Source organism: Trichomycterus rosablanca, chromosome 26 (assembly GCF_030014385.1).
Source record: "Trichomycterus rosablanca isolate fTriRos1 chromosome 26, fTriRos1.hap1, whole genome shotgun sequence".
Classification (NCBI taxonomy): Eukaryota; Metazoa; Chordata; class Actinopteri; order Siluriformes; family Trichomycteridae; genus Trichomycterus; species Trichomycterus rosablanca.
In genome coordinates, this window is record NC_086013.1 from 8,130,362 (window position 1) to 8,153,208 (window position 22,847).

Sequence of the window (22,847 nt, forward strand, 5' to 3'; positions counted from 1 at the left end):
CTTTAAGTAAATTAAATGTGTGCTTCGCCAAAAATGCAGTAAGGGGATTGACTCCTCCAACTTAGTCCATAGATATAACTACGTAATTAAACATGTCAGTATGGGTTGCCCTGTGATAGATTGGGACATGGTACTGCCGCTCAGTATTTCCAGATAGACATTGGACCCATAAAAATAATGACACCGTAAACCTGACCAATATAAACATTAGAAAAAATAATAAATAAGCACAGTATCTAAGTATGTTTGGGCTTCTTTTACTCTCCCTAGGGTATTTTAAGCCAGTTCTCCTCTCACCTCACCTCCTTTCCTATGCAAGGCCCTCAGAGAAGAAGCGCCATGTGAAACACACACAGTAGCGACACTCGGATGCTCATTATTATGCCGGTGAGCATTCTCACGCCTGAATGAGCAATAAAACCACACACTCGCATATTATTGTCGTCCTGTTTACACTCTTCACCTGTGTTGCACGTAAGCAAGCTAGAAGAGGAAGAAAAAAGTCGAACTTTCAAACAAGGACAAAGGTGTTCATGAGCAGATCCTCTTTCTGAAAGAGTAACCAACAAGATTAAAGGAGAAGCAAGAAGTTCACATGTGAATGTGACTGAAAAAAATCCCAAACAAATGTCAGAGATAACAAGATGTCTACAGATTATTCATATCACCCAACTGATAAAATCATGTTAATCATTAACAGGTGCAGCAAATACACGTATAATCAATATACAGTACAGCCTTGCAATATCCATAAACAAACACTTGGTAGTAGAACATGGCTTACAAAGAGGCTCAGTTACTTTCGATCCCTCAGACGGCACTGCATCAAGAACCGCCACTCAACAATAGCTGATATAACCACATGGGTGAGGGATTACTTTGGCAAACCTTTGTCAAGCACTACAATACAGAGTTACATGCACAAATGCCACTTAAAACTTAACTGTGCAAAAAGAAGCCTTATGTTAACCATGTCCAGAAGCGGCGTCGACTTCTCTGGGCTCGGAGGCATCTAGGATGGACCATCACAGTGGAAACGTGTATTGTAGTCAGATGAATCAGCATGTGTGCTCCGGACCAAAGAAGACAAGGACCATCCAGACTGTTATTAACAACAAGTCCAAAAGCCAGGGTGTGTCATGGTATGGGGCTTTGTCAGTGCCCTTGGTAAAGGTAATTTACACTTCTGTGATGGCAGCATTAATGCAGAAAAGTACATAGAGATCTTAGAGCAACATGTGCTTCCCTTCAAGACGTCGTCTTTTCCAGGAATGTCCATGCATCTTTTCTAGGGACGTCCATGCATCTTTCAACAAGACGATGCAAAACCACATGCTGCACACATTACAAAGGCATGGCTGCGGAAGAAGAGGGTACGGGTACTGGACTGGCCTGCAGTCCTGACCTGTCCCCGATAGAGAATGTTTGGAGAATTTGTGTGCAGTGGATTTGTGGCCTGGCCAGGGCGTAATCCTGCTCTGCACTTGGTATTTCCTAGGGACAAGGGGGGCTGAACCCCCCAGTTAGACCCATACCTTGATAAAGAACCCTTCATTTTTTTTAAGCTTTCTTTAGCACTGGATATTGTGTTTATGGTGTAACCATTGCAGGATGGCGACTTCTCTACATCTTCATTTCCAAACCTTTATTCTGGTCAGGGCCACATGGATCAGGTGCCACACAAACACCAGCTGCATAGCATAAACACTAGCTGAGGGTGACACATTTATTTACTCACACCTAGGGACACTTTACTTTGAATTTTATAGCATTTAGCAGATGCTTTTATCCAAAGTGACTTACAATGGTGACCCAATCCAATAAAAGCTGTGCTTATGGGCACAACAGTCCCAACTTGACAGTAGTAGCAGTAGTAGGGCTTGAACCGGCAACCTTCTAAATGCATGTCCATTACCTAAAGAAAATAAGCTACCAGACTACCCAAATTGAACCCACATGACCACAGGAGGAAAGTGCTTTTTTTAGGAAGTGATCAAAGCAAAAATCTAACCTAGGACCTCAGGGATCATTGCTGTGTGACAGTCATGTAGTGTACCCCAGATGAACCCAAGGTTTATAATTGTGAAAAACTCTATATATAGATACTTATGATACAAACAAAAACCAGGTACTGTCTGACACCGCTTGAGGTTTAAATGTTCACACGCTCTTCACTTCGCTGTTCTAAAATAAGCAAAGCATTTCTTCAGAACTTGCTTGTAACGGTGAAAGAGGAAGTGGCTATTCTCTAGAATGTCAGTGTACACTGATCAGCCATAACATTAAAACCACCTCCTTGTTTCTACACTCACTGTCCATTTTATCAGCTCCACTTACCATATAAGAGCACTTTGTAGTTCTACAATTACTGACTGTAGTCCATCTGTTTCTCTGCATACTTTTTTTAGCCCCTTTTCATGCTGTTCTTTAATGGTCAGGACCACCACAGAGCAGGTATTATTTGGGTGGTGGATGATTCTCAGCACTTAAGTGACACTGACATGGTGCTGGTATGAGTGGATCAGACACAGCAGTGCTGCTGGAATTTTATATACCGTGTCCACTCACTGTCCACTATATTAGACACTACTACCTAGTTGGTCCACCTTGTAGATGTAAAGTCAGAGATGATCGCTCATCTATTCTTGCTGTTCGAGTTGGTCATCCTCTAGTCTAGACCTTCATCAGTGGTCACAGGACGCTGCCCACGGGGCGCTGTTGTCTGGATATTTTTGGTTGGTGGACTATTCTCAGTCCAGCAGTGACAGTGAGGTGTTTAAAAACTCCATCATCTGCTGTGTCTGATCCACTCATACCAGCACAACACACACTAACACACCACCACCATGTCAGTGTCAGTGCTGTGCTGAGAATGATCCACCACCTAAATAATACCGACTCTGAAGTGGACCTGGGAGAGTCCTGACCATTGAAGAACAGCATGAAAGAGGGCTAACAAAGCATGCAAAGAAACAGATGGACTACAGTCAGTAATTGTAGAACTACAAAGTGCTTCTATATGGTGAGTAGAGCTGATAAAATGGACAGTGATTGTAGGAAAAAAAAGAGGTGGTTTTAATGTTATGGCTGATCGGTGTATTTACAAATAAAGATTACCAGACAACCATCCATCGATTCATTCATTCATTGTCTGTTTTTCCACCGCTTTATCCTGGTCAGAGTTGGAGTGGGTCTGATTCACTGGGCGAAAGATAGTAACAAAACACCCAAACAGGCTGACGGTCCATCACAGGGCTCATATTTAGGGCAAAAATTAGTCTTAGTAAATGTGCCCGTCTGACAAACCAAACCCAGGCATTTTTTTACTGTGAGGTAACAGCGCTACCCACTGCACCACCGTGCATTTTACCGGGAATTTTATCTAATTAATATGTTTATATTTACATTTAGCAGACGCTTTTATCCAAAACTATGACTGAATACATTTAAGCTGTTGAAGTTAAAGGGCCTTGCTCAGCAACTTGGCAACAGTGTGGCTTGCATCTGGCTTGTTGTTCATACAGGGTGGAAAGCCGGATAGGGACTCCGTCATGGGTGATGCAATTACGACCTCTGCTGGCAGATTGATGGTGCCTGCGCAGAGACGAGGAAAGAGTACGTTGATCGGGGTGTGGCTCTCCGTACACAAAGCTGATCCGCATATGAACTCGCCTAGTGCAGGTGAAAAGATGCAGTCGCCTACTGCACACGTGTTTTTTTTTCCTCCTCAACAGAGCGAGGATCGGCATCAGTGGAGAGGAAGGCGTTTAAGTCAGGAGACAAAAAGAGGAGAAAATGCATAAACAAAATTATATATATATATATATACTGTATATATACAGTATATATACAGGTCCTTCTAAAAAAATTAGCATATTGTGATAAAGTTCATTATTTTCCATAATGTAATGATAAAAATTAAACTTTCATATATTTTAGATTCATTGCACACCAACTGAAATATTTCAGGTCTTTTATTGTTTTAATACTGATGATTTTGGCATACAGCTCATGAAAACCCAAAATTCCTATCTAAAAAAATTAGCATATTTCATCCGACCAATAAAAGAAAAGTGTTTTTAATACAAAAAAAGTCAACCTTCAAATAATTATGTTCAGTTATGCACTCAATACTTGGTCGGGAATCCTTTTGCAGAAATGACTGCTTCAATGCGGCGTGGCATGGAGGCAATCAGCCTGTGGCACTGCTGAGGTGTTATGGAGGCCCAGGATGCTTCGATAGCGGCCTTAAGCTCATCCAGAGTGTTGGGTCTTGTGTCTCTCAACTTTCTCTTCACAATATCCCACAGATTCTCTATGGGGTTCAGGTCAGGAGAGTTGGCAGGCCAATTGAGCACAGTAATACCATGGTCAGTAAACCATTCACCAGTGGTTTTGGCACTGTGAGCAGGTGCCAGGTCGTGCTGAAAAATGAAATCTTCATCTCCATAAAGCTTTTCAGCAGATGGAAGCATGAAGTGCTCCAAAATCTCCTGATAGCTAGCTGCATTGACCCTGCCCTTGATAAAACACAGTGGACCAACACCAGCAGCTGACATGGCACCCCAGACCATCACTGACTGTGGGTACTTGACACTGGACTTCAGGCATTTTGGCACTTCCTTCTCCCCAGTCTTCCTCCAGACTCTGGCACCTTGATTTCCGAAAACAGTACTTTGGACCACTGAGCAACAGTCCAGTGCTGCTTCTCTGTAGCCCAGGTCAGGCGCTTCTGCCGCTGTTTCTGGTTCAAAAGTGGCTTGACCTGGGGAATGCGGCACCTGTAGCCCATTTCCTGCACACGCCTGTGCACGGTGGCTCTGGATGTTTCTACTCCAGACTCAGTCCACTGCTTCCGCAGGTCCCCCAAGGTCTGGAATCGGCCCTTCTCCACAATCTTCCTCAGGGTCCGGTCACCTCTTCTCGTTGTGCAGCGTTTTCTGCCACACTTTTTCCTTCCCACTGAGGTGCCTTGATGCAGCACTCTGGGAACAGCCTATTCGTTCAGAAATTTCTTTCTGTGTCTTACCCTCTTGCTTGAGGGTGTCAATGATGGCCTTCTGGACAGCAGTCAGGTCGGCAGTCTTACCCATGATTGCAGTTTTGAGTAATGAACCAGGCTGGGAGTTTTTAAAAGCCTCAGGAATCTTTTGCAGGTGTTTAGAGTTAATTCGTTGATTCAGATGATTAGGTTAATAGCTCGTTTAGAGAACCTTTTCATGATATGCTAATTTTTTTAGATTTTCATGAGCTGTATGCCAAAATCATCAGTATTAAAACAATAAAAGACCTGAAATATTTCAGTTGGTGTGCAATGAATCTAAAATATATGAAAGTTTAATTTTTATCATTACATTATGGAAAATAATGAACTTTATCACAATATGCTAATTTTTTGAGAAGGACCTGTATATATATATATATATATTACACTGATCGGCCATAACATCCCTCATAAAACCACCTCCTTGTTTCTACACTCACTGTCCATTTTATCAGCTCCACTTACCATATAGAAGCACTTTGTAGTTCTACAATTACTGACTATAGTCCAAAATAATAGTAAACCAAACAAATGAACACATTTAGACAAAAGCAAGCACACAAAAAAAAGACTCACAAATAAGTTTCTGTGCAATTATTATTTTATTACCTTTGGTGTTTGCAAAAAAAAAAAAAAAAAAGGACAAAGACAAAACGGTTGCACAGGTGACCTATTACAATAAAAATACCTGCCGTTATTTCTATGCTAAAAGAAAATAAAACACCCGCAACTGCTATTTCAAAATCTGCATATATGACATAATAAAAATAATTAAAATACATGTTAAATGCTAAAAAGTGAAATAAAAAAATTAACAAATAAAAATAGCTGCTCAGAGGTGTGTGTGTCGGGTTGGAAAATGCAGCGTTGAAGAAATTTCATAGAATGTTTGTACTACTATGTGCACACAAGAAAACACATTTGCAGACTGTTAACCTTAAGGGCTGTGTGTGTTAATGAGCTACATCAAACTGCACGAGGCCCTTAAAAAGCCTAAATTCAAATAGATCTTCGGTGCGCTGAGGGCGAGACTCATGCTCCGTTTGAATGAAGTAATAAACAGGGTTGCCTGGAGTCGGACTACTCGAACACGGACAGGATTTACAGCTTTGTTAAGACGGGTATAAAAGAGTCAAGAGGTGTGAGAAACACAGCATGTTGAGCTATTCAGTGCTCCAGAATAGTTGGGACAGTATGTGAAACAAACAGCAACATAACATTAAAACCACCTTCTTGTTTCTACACTCACTGTCCATTTTATCAGCTCCACTTACCATATAGAAGCACTTTGTAGTCCATCTGTTTCTCTGCATGCTTTGTTAGCCTCCTTTCATGCTGTTCTTCAATGGTCAGGACCACAAAAGAGTAGGTATTATTTGGGTGGTGGATCATTCTCAGCACAGCAGTGACACTGACATGGTGGTGTGTTAAGTGTGTGTTGTGCTGGTATGAGTGGATCAGACACAGCAGCACTACTGGAGTTTTTAAACACCTCACTGTCACTGCTGGACTGAGAATAGTCCACCAACCAAAAACATCCAGCCAACAGCACCCTGTGGGCAGCGTCCTGTGACCACTGATAAAGGTCTAGAAGATGACCAACTCAAACAGCAGCAATAGATGAGCGATCGTAGTTGGACCAACTAAGTAGGAGTGTCTAATAGAGTGGACAGTGAGAGGACACGATATTTAAAAACTCCAGCAGCGCTGCTGTGTCTGCTCCACTCATACCAGCACGACACACACTAACACACCACCAACATGTCAGTGTCAGTGCAGTGCTGAGAATGATGCACCACCTAAATAATACCTGCTCTGTAGTGGTCCTGGGAGCGTCCTGACCATTGAAGAACAGCATGAAAGGGGGCTAACAAAGCATGCAGAGAAACAGATGGACTACAGTCAGTAATTGTAGAACTACAAAGTGCTTCTATATGGGAAGTGGAGCTGATAAAATGGAGAGTGAGTGTAGAAACAAGGAGGTTTTAATGTTTTGGCTGATTCAATGTCTAGAAACTCCAACCACTTCTCTTGGCTTGAGTTCGTATAAAAGTGATTACGCACAAAGAAAACCTGTATAGTGGTTAGACGGTCAATTTTTTAGATCAATTCTGAAAATAATGGAAGACTTGTTTTCCAGGGATGAGGATTATTTATTTATTTATTAGGATTTTAATGTCATGTTTTTTTTTACACGCTTTTGGTTACATTCATGACAGGAACAGTAGTTACTCATTACACAAGGTTCATAATTTCAAAAGGTTATATCGAACACAGTCTTGGACAATTTAGTGTCTCCAATTCACCTCACTTGCACGTCTTTGGCCTGAGCCTGAGAGCACTCTTTTCTCATCTTCTGTGCAGGCGCCATCAATCAGCCAGCAGAGGTCGTAATTGCACCAGTCGTGAGAGAGAGAGAGAGAGACCCCATCCGGCTTAGTCCCGCCCATATCTGAACAACAGGCCAATCGTTGTTCATGTGGCCACTCGGCCTTAGACGGCAGGCAGAGCTGAGATTCGATACGATGTATTCGAGATCCCAGCTCTGGTTCCAGCGTGTGTTTTTACCGCTGCGCCACCTGAGCGGCCCGCTGCATGTTTTTTAAAGCCAGCTTCAGAGATCCAGTCTCTGCCGATGCTAACTGTATTGGATCTTATTTCTGAGCTGTATCTATATGCAATTTAGCTCATAAGTGAATATACCAGCCCTCCGTCAGACAGGTTGTGATAGCTAATACATTTCTGTGATCAGTCCACCCCAAAACTGCTACTCATTTGAAGCAATGCCCTTATTTTCTTGATCCCTTACAGAAATGGAATAAAAACAATTACTTATATTAATTTAAGTACTATAAAATGCATCTGACTAATACAGCCCCAATGCAGCTGAACCTGAAGGTTCGTCATAAGAACATTAGAATGTCATACGACTTAAAGGTTTCAAGCTAATTTGTTAGCTAACACACTAAAGGCAGATAAAAGGAATGCAAACACTCTACATTCTAAAAAGAAATTAATAATAATTAAAAAAATACACCACCAACTACATCCACGTTCAATGTTACACACTGTACTGTAACGTCACTCTTTAAAACACACTTTAAAAAGACCTTTTCCGTATAAATATATACATTTGTTGACTTATAAAAAACTAACTCTGCAGTTTGAGCTTTCACATCAAATATATAGATAATTTTTCTAACCCCCCCCCCCTTCAAACCTTCTCCCATCCTCAAGAGACTTTTCCTTTACAGGTTTAAGGAAAAAGCTCAAGGATATGTACACTACGTCTCCTGGATTTACGATAGGCGGAGACTGCTGGGCTGTGCGGTCGTGCACTAGGGCAGGCTGGCGATGTCCCGTTTGGGTGGTGGGCCGTCTGGTTTGCAGCTGGCACTGTTGGCCTTGTCTTCAAACATCATCACTCTGAAAGGAGAACAAAGAAATAGACGATTAATGAACCAACTGGTTAATTTAGTAGGATTTAACCTAAAGGAGATGCCCAGTTTAATATCTGTAATGTCATTTACATTTCTGCTGTTTATAGTCATGTGAAAAAGTTAGGACACCCCTTAGTCTTTTTGAACATATTTAAACATATGAACGTTTGAGATTAATTTGAACAGTACTGAGAGATGGAGCTTATATCATTAAACAAATAAAACTGAAAAAATTACTTTTAAACACAACGCAATACCCTCAATTAGACGTCTCCTATAACCATCTACCAGTCTCTGACATCAACTGGGAGGAAGTTTTTCCCACTCGTCCATGCAGAATTCATTCCGCTGTGTGATGTCTGAGGGGTTTCTTGCATGCATACAATCTGCTGCAACCAATCTAGTCGCATACAAGAGATATGGTAGGTTCACAGATAGCAGTGTGTTCCCGTCTGTGGGGGGTGAAAAGAAGTGGTCAACGCATCACGATGGGTTGGAGGTCGCAGTGCGGCTTTCTTTGTTCAGGATGGGGGTTTGCACTGGTGGCTGATGTTTTTTTTTTTTTTTATTGGCCTTCGGTTCAATCTCGATCCATGGCGACTTGATGGATGAACGATCTGTAGGAATATCGATCCCGTGCAAGTCTAGATAGGTCCGCCAGGGTCTTCTCTGCCGTTACTGTGATTGTGTCGAGCCATCGAGTTGCTGGTCTTCCTCTTCGCCTTGTTCCTTCTATTCTTCCGACCATGATGTCCTTCTCCAGTGATCGCTCTCTTCGCATGATGTGTCCCAAGGAGGCAAGTCGTAGCTTAGTGATCCTTGATTCGAGTGACATGTCTGGCTTGATTTGTTCCAAAATTGATTTGTTTGTTCTTCTGACAGTCCAAGGTATTGATAACATCCTTCTCCAACAACACATTTCGAAGGCGTTGATTCTTCTGTCTTGTTTCTTTATCGTCCAGGTTTCACATCCGTATGTCACCATTTACATTAAAATTTTCAGCATTTAGCAGACGCTTTTATCCAAAGCGACTTACACAATGAGCAGAACACGATGAGCAATTGAGGGTTGAGGGCCTTGCTCAGGGACCCAACAGTGGCAACTTGGTGGTGGCGGGGCTTGAACCGGCAACCTTCTGTTTACTAGTCCAGTACCTTAACCACTGAGCTATCACTGGCCCCTACCACAGAGAAGACTAAACTATGTACAAGGCGTATTTTCGTCAACTGTGAAATGTTCCTCGATTTGAAGACCTTGTCCAGTGACTTCATTGTTGATTTCCCCATACCTATTCTCCGTCTGATTTCCGGTGTCATTTCAGCATTTTGAGTGATCAACGCTCCGAGTAGGTTGTAGTCCTTTACAACCTCCAGTTCGTCGCCATCCATCTCAAATGTGTCCCGGTCGTATCTGGCAGTAGTCAATCTCTTTGTCTTCTTTGTGTTGAGTAACAGCCCCATGTTCGAGCTTTCCAGCTTGATGCTCCGTAATAAGTCCTTCATTCCATCTGCACTTGTTGTTATCAGAGTTGTATCATCTGCGTATCTAAGATTGTTGATGATTCGTCCAGCAATTTTAATTACTTCTTCTTTTTCAGTTAGTCTAGCCTTCCTGAAAATGGCTTCTACTGATGTTACAACCAAGTAAATGAAGGCTCAGTGCAAAGGAGGATAATGTAGCTAGAGGTGGCAAAGCTGGAGGGGGAGAAGATAACACACTGTTTACACTTCAGATACCTTTTTCCTCTTTTTTACCCTGCTTATGATATTTTGCCAAGCAACCAAAGTAGCGAGAAATGCACTCGTCATCTGTGAGACGTTCCGACATGTGAAGTCACATGATAGATTCTGAGATCTGCCGTGTAAACTGTAAAGCTGCTCATGAAGAGGTTACAGCAACTTTTAACTACATCTTCTGTTGTTTAACGGAAACGAGGTTAAAGACTGCCGTGCCAACAATGCTGCTCCTGCTAGATGAGATGGGTTCACCTGGCGTGTTTGCACCAAAAACCTATTTATTTAAAGTATCCTCCAGGCCACCCAAGAAGGATGGGGGTCCCTGCTGAGTCTGGTTCCTCTCACGGTTTCTTCCTGTAATTTTAAGGGAGTTTTTCCTTGCCACTGTCACCCACAAGGGTTTTTGGTCTGTTGGTCCTGGATTCTGTAAAGTTGCTTTGAGACAATGTCCGTTGTAAAAAGCGCTATATAAATAAATTTGACTTGACCTGACAGCAATGAAAAAAAAAAACTGTTGATGGTGCTGTTTTTAGCTCCATCACCTTTTTTTAAAGGAAGTGGCTGCTTGAAAACTTAAAATAGCTTTGTTCTCCATTTTTAAATGAGCAGAATGAGGACGTGAAGCGGTCATGACATCTATTCAGAGGTAGTGCCTTTACTTTCCTTTTCTGGTGAACCCACGCAAATCTCCTTTAAGCTCTTAACAAGCTGTGAGCCTGCGCTTGACCGATGGCTGTGCACATACGAGGACGCACGCACTACTGTAACAGCATCAAAAAGACGTTGGTGGAGCGTGACGTATTTGCAGTCACCATGTTTACTGCTTCATATTATGATTTAAAAGCCATGATACTGCTTTGTATCTCTACAAGAACCTCAGTAATGCTTTGTTTGGTATATGGATTACTGCCCTTGGGCTTTGAATAACTAGAACTAAAATTAAAGCTATAATCAGGCTATTATGTTTTTTTATATGTTTTATATTTAGTGCATAAGCATTTAAAATAGCTATTGTTACTAGTAAATGGGAGCATATGATATTAGCACTACCCTTATATAGAAAAGACAAGTATTTTGCTGCTTGCCTTCCAGCACTGCAGGGCTACTTAGAGCTGCCCTAAATTCCCTCTCTGACCCATTTCACTCAGCGGGAGCTGCATACATCCCCATATTCATCTGGGTCGAGAGAATGGTGGGGTGGAAATCAAGACGTTGACGGATCATGGAACAAATACATTGCACACAGGACCGGATAAACGTGCCAATTGTCGTTTCCTGTGTTGTATTGTGATTTCGGTGCAGCTTGCACCACCCCCCTGCTGGCCGGCAAGAGCTGCTGACTGGCACTTGGCAGTCGCCGGAAGCTTCTTCGCTCCAACCAGATACGGATTCCTACATAGTCGTTTGGTGCATAAAAAGTTGTGCTATGCTTTATGTGATAGAGCACACAGGTTCACCGAGGCATGAGGAGAAACCCCATTTGACCTTACCAAGCTCAGACACTGTCAGCTGGATTTGTCAGCACACCTGGCCAGGACAGCAAGACTTAGATTTAATTGAGAGCCCACCAAGTAAATCATTTTTAATATGTACATTCCCACTAAGTGTTACAATATACAGTATGTCCAGAGTTATGTGGATGCCTGACCATGAGCTTGTTGGACATCACATTCCAAAACAGGCTCTTCTTGAGGTCATTCCACTTGATTTTAGAGAAGGTTGCTGGGATTATGTGCCAAAGAGCATTTGTGAGGTCAGGCACTGTTGGACATCAAGTAGGTCATTTTTAATATGTACATCCCTACTGAAAGCTACATTATATGGTCAGAGTTATTTGGTCACCTGACCAAAAGCATTGGCTCTTCTTTGAGGTCATTCCACTTGACTTTGGAGAGTGTTGCTGGGTATATGTCCCAAAGAGCATTTGTGAGGTCAGGCGTTGTTGTACGAGAGTCCATCAAGTAGGTAATTTTTAATATGTACATCCCTACTGAATGTTACACTATATGGTCAGAGTTATGTGGACACCTGACCTTTTTTTATGACATTCCACTTGATTTTAGAGAGTGTTGCTGGGATTATTTCCCAAAGAGCATTTTTGAGGTCAGGCACTGTTGATGGAGCCCATCAAGTAGGTCATTTTGAATATGTACATCCCTACTGAATGCTACACTATATGGTCAGAGTTTTGTGGACACCTGACCTTCCAAAACCATTGTTGCAGGCATTATGCACCAAAGATCATTTGAATGGTACACTATATGATCAGAGGTATGTGGACACCTGATCATTTGCTTGTTGGACATCACATTCCTTCTTGAGGTTATTCCACCTGGTTTTGGAGAATGTTGCTGGGTATATGTTCCAAAGAGCATTTGTGAGGTCAGGCACTAATGTTGAATGAGAGCCCATCAAGTACTGTAGGTCATTTTGAACATATACATCCCTACTAAATACTACACTATAAGGCCAAACTATTTGGGCACCTGACCAAAAGTATTGGCTCTTTTTTGAGGTTGTTTCACTTTATTTTGAAGAGCGTACCTGGGATTATGTCCCAAAGAGCAGGTCAGGCACTAATGTTGGACGAGTGCCCATCAAGTAGGTCATTTTGAATATGTACATTCATTCCCACTGAGTGAGTGCTACACTAAGGTCAGAGGTATGTAGACACCTGACCAAATGCTTTGTTGGACATCACAGTCAAAAACCATGGGATCCTCCTGAGGTCATTCCACTTGGTTTTGGAGACTGTTATTGGGTATATGTCCCAAGGAGCATTTGAAAGGTCAGGCACTAATGTTGGACGAGAGCCCATCAAATATACGGTCACTATATGGTCAGAGATATGTGGGCACTGGACCATGCGCTTGTTGCACATGTTGGACGAGAGTTCATCTAGTAGGTCATTCTGAATATGTACATACTTACTAAATGGTACGCTATATGGTCAAAAGTATGTGGACACCTGACCATGAGCTTGTTGGACATCACATTGCAAAACTGTGGGCTCTTCTTGAGGTCATTCCACTTGATTTTGGAGAGTGTTTCTGGAATTATGCATTAAAGAGCATTTAAGAGGTCAGGCACTAATGTTGGACGAGAGCCCATCAAGTAGGTCATTTTGAATGTGTACATTCAGATTTTGGAGAGTGTTGCTGGGTATATGTCCCAAGGAGCATTTGAAAGGTCAGGCACTAATGTTGGACGAGAGTCCATCAAGTATAAGGTCACTATATGGTCAGAGATATGTGGGCACTTGACCATGCGCTTGTTGGACATCGCATTCCAAAACCACTGGCTCCTCTATGAGGTCGGTAGGGAATATGTGCCAAAGACCAGGCACCAACACTGGACAAGATGGTTTGCTTGTAGTCAGCAATTCAATTAAGGCCAACAGTGTTCAGTGGGGTAAAGGTCAGGGCTCTGTGAGCCACTGGAGATTAGAGACATCAAACTTGTCAACCCATATCCTTGTATAGAGGCAGTGTCATGCTGGAACAAAAAATTGGTAGCATGTAATTTATTTTATATAATTGATTGTATACACCTGGGTGTGGCTAGAACTTGGTAGGCTACACCAACCAGAATAAACAACCAACCAGACTGACTGCAATCACGTCATTATGTCATTAGGAACCTAAATGCTCCTCGACCCCGGTTATGCTTTCTTTAAAGCTTACACTTAATATTTACTTTGGTTAAGCCAGTATTACTAAGCAAATTGTCAGCTTTGCAGAACTCGAGCCAGTCAGTGTCTGAGAATGTGCTAACAGTTTGTAGCCACTTATTAGTAACAGTCAAACTGTAAACTGTGACAGCAGCTGCGGACCTTGGCATCAGTTCCCAGTTCTCTTATTATCAACACGCATAATTTAGCAAGTCTGACTGAAGCCAAGCCTTTCTCTCCTTTGCCAAGAACTGGCAAAGCTCAAAGGCTTCTGTTCTCTGCCCCCACCTTTTGTTTTTCCCAACTTTCCCCTTGGGAAAAAATGAAGAATTGGGAGGGGTGTTACACTGACTTATGGCAACTTGAAAAACATCCATATTGGTGTAGACGAGTTAGAAAACAAGGGAGCTTTCAAGCAGTGGAGAACATAAAAAGCTTTGCTTACTATTTTATTAGCTTTTAATGTGAGTTATTAGTGTCAGTGTGCAAAAATGTAATCATGGTTTGGTACAAAAGCAGCATCCAGGAAAGGCTGAGTCTTTGATGAGCAAAGATGATCAGAGGATCTCCAGTTTGTCAACAAATGTGTGAGAAAATGATTAAAATGTTTAAAAACAAATGTACCTCATATGTAACTTGCATATTTCTCCCTCTACAGTGCATAATATCATTAAACTATTCAAGGAATCGGGAGGAATTTCAGTGCGTAAAGGCCAAGGGCACAAGCTTAAGCTGAACACCTGTGATCTTCGATCCCTCAGACGGCACTGCATCAAGAACCGCCACTCAACAATAGCTGATATAACCACATGGGTGAGGGATTACTTTGGCAAACCTTTGTCAAGCACCACAATACAGAGTTACATGCACAAATGCCACTTAAAACTTTACTGTGCAAAAAAGAAGCCTTATGTTAACCATGTCCAGAAGTGGCGTCGACTTCTCTGGGCTCTGAGGCATCTAAGATGGACCATCACATAGTGGAAATGTGTGGTCAGATGAATCAGCATTTCAGGTCTTTTTTGGAAAAACTGGACGCCATGTGCTCCGAACCAAAGACGAAAAGGATCGTCCAGACTGTTATCAGGAACAAGTCCAAAAGCCAGGGTGTGTCATGGTATGGGGCTGTGTCAGTGCCCTTGGCAAAGGTCATTTACACTTCTGTGATGGCAGCATTAATGCAGAAAAGTACATTGAGATCTTAGAGCAACATGTGCTGCCTTCAAGACGTCGTCTTTTCCAGGGACGTCCATGCATTTTTCAACAAGACGATGCAAAACCACATGCTGCACACATTACAAAGGCATGGCTGCAGAATAAGAGGGTACAGGTACTGAACCGGCCTGCCTGCAGTCCTGACCTGTCCTCAGTAGAGAATGTGTGGAGAATTTTGAAACGAAAAATGCGACAACGACCCAGTACTGTTGCACATCTTAAGACGTGTTTGCAGGAAGAATGAGACAAAATAAAAGCTGAAACACTAAATCACTTGGTCTCCTCGGTGCCAGAAAGTTTCTTAAGTGTGATGAAAAGGAACGGCAACATTACAAAGTGGTAAATGCTTAACTTTTTTTCAGAACATGTTGCAGGCCTGAAATGCAGGAATGGATGTTTATTAATAAATGAAGTTCTGCAATCAAACAAAAGTCAAAGTAAATGTAAGAAACTGGTGTTTTTTTGTTTAGTTTTTTTCAATTATTTGCATTTTCCATGCTGGCCCAACTTTTTCTGATTTGGGGTTGTAAATCTATAAGCCAGCTTACATGCCATGCCAACAGTTAACCAACTGATAAAGAACCCATGAATTAACCGTTGACCCTAATCCTGCTGTTTTCACCTCCAGTAATGACGGTTTTGCTCAACCATCATGTAAAAGATAATCCGCTGCATCGAGTCACAACCTACCTCACACTGAGATAACGGCAGAGATAGCCTGTCGTGCTGACACGGCAGTGAATTTGCTGACATAATTAAATGCGTGACCTTAAATATCCCTACCGAGCGGAAGCTGCCTGCATAAATAAGCCTATGCAACAGTTTTCCTGAGGAAACTCCCACACCCCCTCACTTACAGTTTGAGCACGGCCGAGCGCTTGCCCAGCATCATCTTCACAAAGTCTCGGTAGTTGATCGTGTCACTGGAGCCGCCAGTCACCTCCGAGATCATCTTCTTCATCTCCAGATGGGTCTTGGGTACACCCAGCTTTTCCATCATCCTCTTCAGGCCCATCATATCTGAACAGACAGACAGAAAACCCAAACTGGAACCTTTTTCTACTGCATTTTATTTTATTAGGATGTTTAACATTATATTTTACACACTTTGGTTCTATTCACAGTTCAAGTCTTTAAATGGACAAATTACTATCTCCAGTTCACCTCATATGAATGTCTTTGGACTGTGGGAGGACACCGAAGCTCCAGAAGCAAACCCGTACAGAACATGCAAATTCCACAAAGAAAGGACCCAGACCGTTCCACCTGCCAATCAAACCCGCAGGACCTTCTTGCTGTGAGGCAAAAGTGCTACCCACTGAGCCACCATGTCTTTTACTAACCCAGTATACACTGATCAGCCATAACATTAAAATCACCTCCTTGTTTCTACACTCACTGTCCAGTGTATCAGCTCCACTTACCATATAGAAGCACTTTGTAGTTCTACAATTAGTCCATCTGTTTCTCTACATGCTTTTTTTAGCCTGCTTTCACCCTGTTCTTCAATGGTCAGGACCCCCACAGAGCAGGTATTATTTAGGTGGTGGATCAGTCTCAGCACTGCAGTGACACTAACACACTGTGTGTTGTGCTGGTGTGAGTGGATCAGACAAAGCAGTGTGTCCACTCACTGTCCACTCTATTAGACACTCCTACCTAGTTGGTCCACCTTGTAGATGTAAAGTCAGAGACGATCGCTCATCTATTGCTGCTGTTTCAGTTGGTCATCTTCTAGACCATCAGTGGTCACAGGACGCTGCCCACGGGGCGCTGTTGGCTGCATGTTTTTGGTTGGTGGACTATTCTCAGTCCAGCAGGGACAGTGAGGTGTTTAAAAACTTCATCAGTGCTGCTGTGTCTTATCCCCTCATACCAGCACAACACACACTAACACACCACCACCATGTCAGTGTCACTGCAGTGCTGAGAATGATCCACCACCCAAATAATACCCACTCTGTGGTGGTCCTGACCATTGAAGAACAGGGTGAAAGGGGGCTAACAAAGCATGCAGAGAAACATGGACTACAGTCAGTAATTGTAGAACTACAATGTGCTTCTATATGGTAAGTGGAGCTGATAAAATTGACAGTGAGTGTAGAATCAAGGAGGTGGTTTTAAAGTTATGGCTTTTTGAGCCATCAAAGTTGGAATGACTGTATAAACTGTATAGTAGGGACATATTAAATGTTAGGCTGGTGGTAGTTATTCGTAGTGCACATACTGAATGCAGCAGATATGGGCAACATCAAGAGCTGAGTGACATGGATAAGAGTCAAATAGGGCCAGAAGACTTGAAGTATCTCAGCTGGTATCTGGCCTGAGGAGGGACAAGCCACAAACTGCCAACAGGTTGCTGTGCAGCCAAGACTTATTGATGCCAGAGGACATGAAGGCTGTGCCATCTGTTATGGACCAACAGAAGGTCAACTGTGGTGATGAGATAAATGTGTCACAACTGTGCATTTGTGTATGGGACTGGGTAGTAGCAGACCGGTCAAAGAACCCAAGCTTACTCCTGTCCTCTTTCAAAAGCACCTACAATGTACACACAAGCATCAGAACTGGACACTGGGCAATGGAAGAAGGTCAACAGGTCAGATGACTCGTTTTCTTCAAGATAGTGTGAACAGCTGGGTACATGTGTAACATTTCCCTGTGGAAGAGGTAGCACCAAGGTGCTCACTGTAGGACCTGCTGGTAATTTCCTGGCACTAGATATCATAGAACTACTTCAGATGTCTTGTGTAGTCCATGTCAGCAGGTCAGAGCTGTTTCAATAGCATATTGGGTGGGTGGTCATAAAGTTTTGGCCTATTTGTGTATATAAAAAAACAATAAGGTTTGTAGTTAAGGAATCCAATTGTGATGGGATTTTAATGACACAACACTTTTAGGTATTAGGTCTTCACTCTTAGTTTGGCATTCTTTTGAAATTCAGACATATCCAATTCACCTGGACATATTTACATGACACCTAAGCTGGATACGTAGAGGCTGGAATCTAGCACTTATCTCCTTTGATAGAGGGGAAAGCTGGCATTCCTTTGTAACCTGGCAGCAATGGAACACTAAGTGGATCACGTCAGGTTCTCCTTATGTACTGGCACCTCGACCAGACTGTAAGCACTGTGGTTGTGGCGGAAAAAAGGTGACTTTCAATCTGACCTTTTCTCCCTAGACAATGGCAACTGTGGCAGTAGAGTGCCTGACCAGGTCGGCGGCCCTGCCAAGACATGAGCCGGGGTCTCCGTGGCTCTGTGTGTGCACCATATTAAAGTACAGACACGTCGGAAATCTGTTATGACTTAAAGCCACAGTTTGGGCCATCTAAGCAAAAACACTCTTATAATAACCAATATACACTGATCAGGCATAACATTGTGACCGTTGACAGTTACGTGAATAACACTGACAAGGGCCAAATTGTGATGGCTAGACGACTGGGTCAGAGCATCTCCAAAACTGCAGCTCTTGTAACGGTGGAACAGTGGTAAACCGGTGACAGGGTCATGGGCGGCCAAGGCTCGTTGAGGCACGTCCGACAGATCCAACAGACGAGCTGCTGTAGCTCAAATTGCTGAAGAAGTTAATGCTGGTTCTGATAGAAAGGTGTCAGGATACACAGTGCATCACAGTTGCTGTGATTGTGATTCACTATTCTGACACTACAAAGCTGAGTGATCTTAAAACAGAGTTATTTTAGCTGCTAAGGGAGTTACCTCGTCAGCTAATTAACACTTTTCTTATGAGGTTTTGCACAGGAAGACGGGGAGAAAAAAAAACACTTCACTAATTGCAGACATCAAACACTTAAACACATCAAAACCAAATGGCACTGCCAGGGCTCTACAAGTACACTTATTTTTAGATTGGAACACTGATACACGTACATTAAATTTCGTAAATAAATGTTTTTATTTCAGCTAAACATTCATTTACAAAAAAACTGCACACCACTGATTAAACCTTTTACAGACTCTGTTGTTTATTATTACTTATACCGATCAGCCATAACATTAAAACCACCTCCTTGTTTCTACACTCTGTCCATTTTATCAGCTCCACTTACCATATAGAAGCACTTTGTAGTTCTACAATTACTGACTGTAGTCCATCTTGTTTCTCTGCATGCTTTGTCAGCCCCCTTTCATGCTGTTCTTCAATGGTCAGGACCCCCAAAAGACCACCAAAGAGCAGGTATTATTTGGATGGTGGGTCATTCTCAGCATTGCAGTGACACTGACATGGTGGTGGTGTTTTAGTGTGTGTTGTGCTGAAGTTTTTAAATACCGTGTCCACTCACTGTCCACTCTATGAGACACTCCTACCTAGTTGGTCCACCTTGTAGATGTAAAGTCAGAGACGATCGCTCATCTATTGCTGCTGTTTGAGTTGGTCATCTTCTAGACCTTCATCAGTGATCACAGGACGCTGCCCACGGGGCGCTGTTGACTGAATGTTTTTGATTGGTGGACTATTCTATATACAGTCCAGCAGTGACAGTGAGGTGTTTAAAAACTCCAGCAGCGCTGCTGTGTCTGATCCACTCATACCAGCACAACACACACTAACACACCACCACCATGTCAGTGTCACTGCAGTGCTGAGAATGATCCACCACCCAAATAATACCTGCTCTGGTGGTCCTGGGGGTCCAATTCACCTCACTTACATGTCTTTGGGCTGTGGGATGAAAACCGGACAAACTTCCACACACAGAAAGGACCTGGATCGCTTCATCTGGGAAACAAACCCAGGACCTTCTCTAAAGAGAATGTTGAAGTATAAAAACTATAATTGTAAGTCATTAATTAATAATTTATACTAATAATAATTATTTTATTATTTTAGAATTATTATTGTCGCTATTATTATAAGCAAAATTTCACTGTACTTGTTCTATTACATTATAACACATGGCATGGAATCCAAAGCAGTGCATTTGAAACAATATGCTAAATTCACCTGTTACAGGCCACCAAATGTGTTTGGACAGTTGCTGTTTGCAGCTGTTCTGTATATAGCAGGTGGAAAGGGTGTGTGTTCTCGCAGTGCATGCACAAGTGGGCTATTGGTGTGGTTTTTTTTCTCCTAACAACCACAGACTATAACTTTAGCTGCCGTACAGACACTGAAGAGCAGAACCACAAATTTATTGAATGGTTGAGCCTATGACATTAACATGACCATATTAAGTTCAGTGATGCTTACAAATATCCTACAAACAACGTAATGTGGCTATTATCATCATTTTTCCACCCAATTTAGTCATATCTAATTACCCAGTAGTATCTTTCCACCACTGCTGCAGACCACTACCCTAGGGCCGTACCTAGCAGACACGCGTGTAATTGCCATCTGCTTTTTTAAACCATGCCAGCCAGGGGTTCACACAAAAATCAGTATCACATATGGTAATCTCCATTACTCAGCATCTCTGTCCAGGCGCCTAAAAGTCTTCGAGTCTGTGTAGGCCCGGCCGGAGGATAGCACAATCGGATCTCAGCGGTGGTGGGCTAGTGCATAACAGACCGCCGTGCCACCCGAGTGCATGTGTCTTTTATCTTTAGGGTGGTTGTTGTTTAAGTGTTAATAAATAAAAAAGACTCATGGCTCTCACTGTGGTTTACTAAAGTCCCGAAACCTTAAGAAATAAATAACCTTTATAACCCATTTTATTTATTTATATATTTTAAAGGGCAGTTATAGCCTAGTGGTTAAGGTACTGGACCTGTAATCAGAAGGTTGCCGGTTCAAGCCCCACCACTGTCAGGTTGCCACTGTTGGGCCCTTGAGCAAGGCCCTTAACCCTCAATTGCTTACATTGTATACTGTCACAACTGTAAGTCGCTTTGGATAAAAACGTCTGCTAAATGGCAAAAATGTAAATGTAAATGTAATAACCCCCGGGCGGCACAGTGGCTAAGTGGGTTGCACTGTCGCCTCACAGCAAGAAGGTCCAGGGTTCCATCCCCAGGTGGGGCGTTCCGGGTCCTTTATGTGCGGAGTTGGCATGTTCTCCCCATATCTGTGTGGGTTTCCTCTCACACTGAATTGCTCTATAGGTGAATGGGTGTGTGTGTCTGCCCTGCAATGGACTGGCACCCCGTCCAGGGTGTTACTGTGTGTCTTGTGTCAGTTGAAAAGCTGGGACAGGCTCCAGCAAGCGGTTAGGAAAGTGAGTGAGGATGTTACCTTTGTGGGGGTTATTACTCAAACAGGACACAAAGTACAGGTCAGATATTTAAAAATGGTCATTTTTTCATAAGGTTTGTAACTGTGGGGATTCAAGACCCGAACAATAAAGCTCTGTGCAGCCTGTTGTCCTCTGTCTAACAGACATGGCACACAGACTGTGATTTCGCACTCTGTCCGCAGCCACATTAGAGCCTTTCAACACACACTCGAGTTTCTCAGCGGTTACGGTGTCACGTTTACGACGAACACACATTAATCACACATGCGCGCACACGGTCACACACTTACCGATCTCTCCCTCGTCGTTCAGATCAAACTCGGCATATTTATCTGCAAAGCAAATGCAAAAGGAAGACATTCATGTTTTAATAATGCTAAATAGTAATAAAGAGTAGGCTTAATTCTTTACTAGAATCACACACACACACCTGTCAGTGACAGGTGAGGGTGAAAGGACAGTAATCCCTGAGGAACCGCTGAGGTCCTGACAGAAACAGGCCTCAGCGGGTGGAGCTCACGCTTGCTTTTAATCACATGACCAGTAGTGTAACCAGTTACCACTGTTACTAAACCATTTTGTATCTTACCATGAACTCCCTAACTCTAGTCGTATCTAACTACCCAATCAGCGACAGTGCCAGCCATAACATTAAAACTACCTCTTGTTTCTACACTCAGTCCATTTTATCAGCTCCACTTACTATATAGAGGCACTTTGTAGTTCTACAATTACTGACTGTAGTCCATCTGTTTCTCTGCATGCTTTGTTAGCCCCCTTTACGCTGTTCTTTAATGGTCAGGACTCTCCCAGGACCACTACAGAGCAGGTATTATTTAGGTGGTGGATCATTCTCAGCACTGCAGTGACACTGACATGGTGGTGGTGTGTTAGTGTGTGTTGTGCTGGTATGAGTGGATCAGCGCTACTGGAGTTTTTAAACACCGTGTCCACTCACTGTCCACTCCTACCTAGTTGGTCCACCTTGTAGATGTAAAGTCAGAGACGATCGCTCATCTATTGCTGCTGTTTGAGTTGGTCATCTTCTAGACCTTCATCAGTGGTCACAGGACGCTGCCCACGGGGCGCTGTTGACTGGATATTGTTGGTTGGTGGACTATTCTCAGTCCAGCAGTGACAGTGAGGTGTTTAAAAACTCCAGCAGCAGTCTTATGCTGAGTCTTATCCACTCATATCTGCACAACACACACTAACACACCACCACCATGTCATTGTCACTGCAGTGCTGAGAATGACCAACACGCAAATAATACCTGCTCTGTAGTTGTCCTGACATGAAAGCATAAAAGTGGGCTAACAAAGCATGCAGAGAAACAGATGGACTATATTCAGTAATTGTAGAACTACTAAGTGCTTCTTCCAAGCAATCTTCCATTGAAGCATCTTGTTTTAAAGTTAATCTCTTTACAAAGTTCTATAAATCACGATCTGTTAAGTTTAAAGAATGTTTACATCTTTTCCGTTGTTTTTACACACGCAGAACTTGTTTCTGTATAACAAAGACAGCTCTGTTGGAAG

The 22,847-nt window shown here is 42.7% G+C and overlaps 1 protein-coding gene across 2 annotated transcripts in view; it reads right to left on the reverse strand.

The window, feature by feature from the left end:
• Positions 1-6,433: 6,433 nt before the first annotated feature.
• Positions 6,434-22,847, reverse strand: part of aif1l (allograft inflammatory factor 1-like) — a 30,505-nt gene continuing 14,091 nt past the window's right edge. For both annotated transcript variants that reach the window (XM_062988538.1, XM_062988539.1), the window contains 3 exons: positions 21,599-21,640; positions 15,964-16,126; positions 6,434-8,470 (listed from right to left, as the gene is read on the reverse strand). In XM_062988538.1, coding sequence (XP_062844608.1) covers positions 8,383-8,470; positions 15,964-16,126; positions 21,599-21,640 — 293 coding nt within the window. In that variant the 3' untranslated portion in view covers positions 6,434-8,382. The remainder of the gene's footprint in view (positions 8,471-15,963; positions 16,127-21,598; positions 21,641-22,847) is intronic.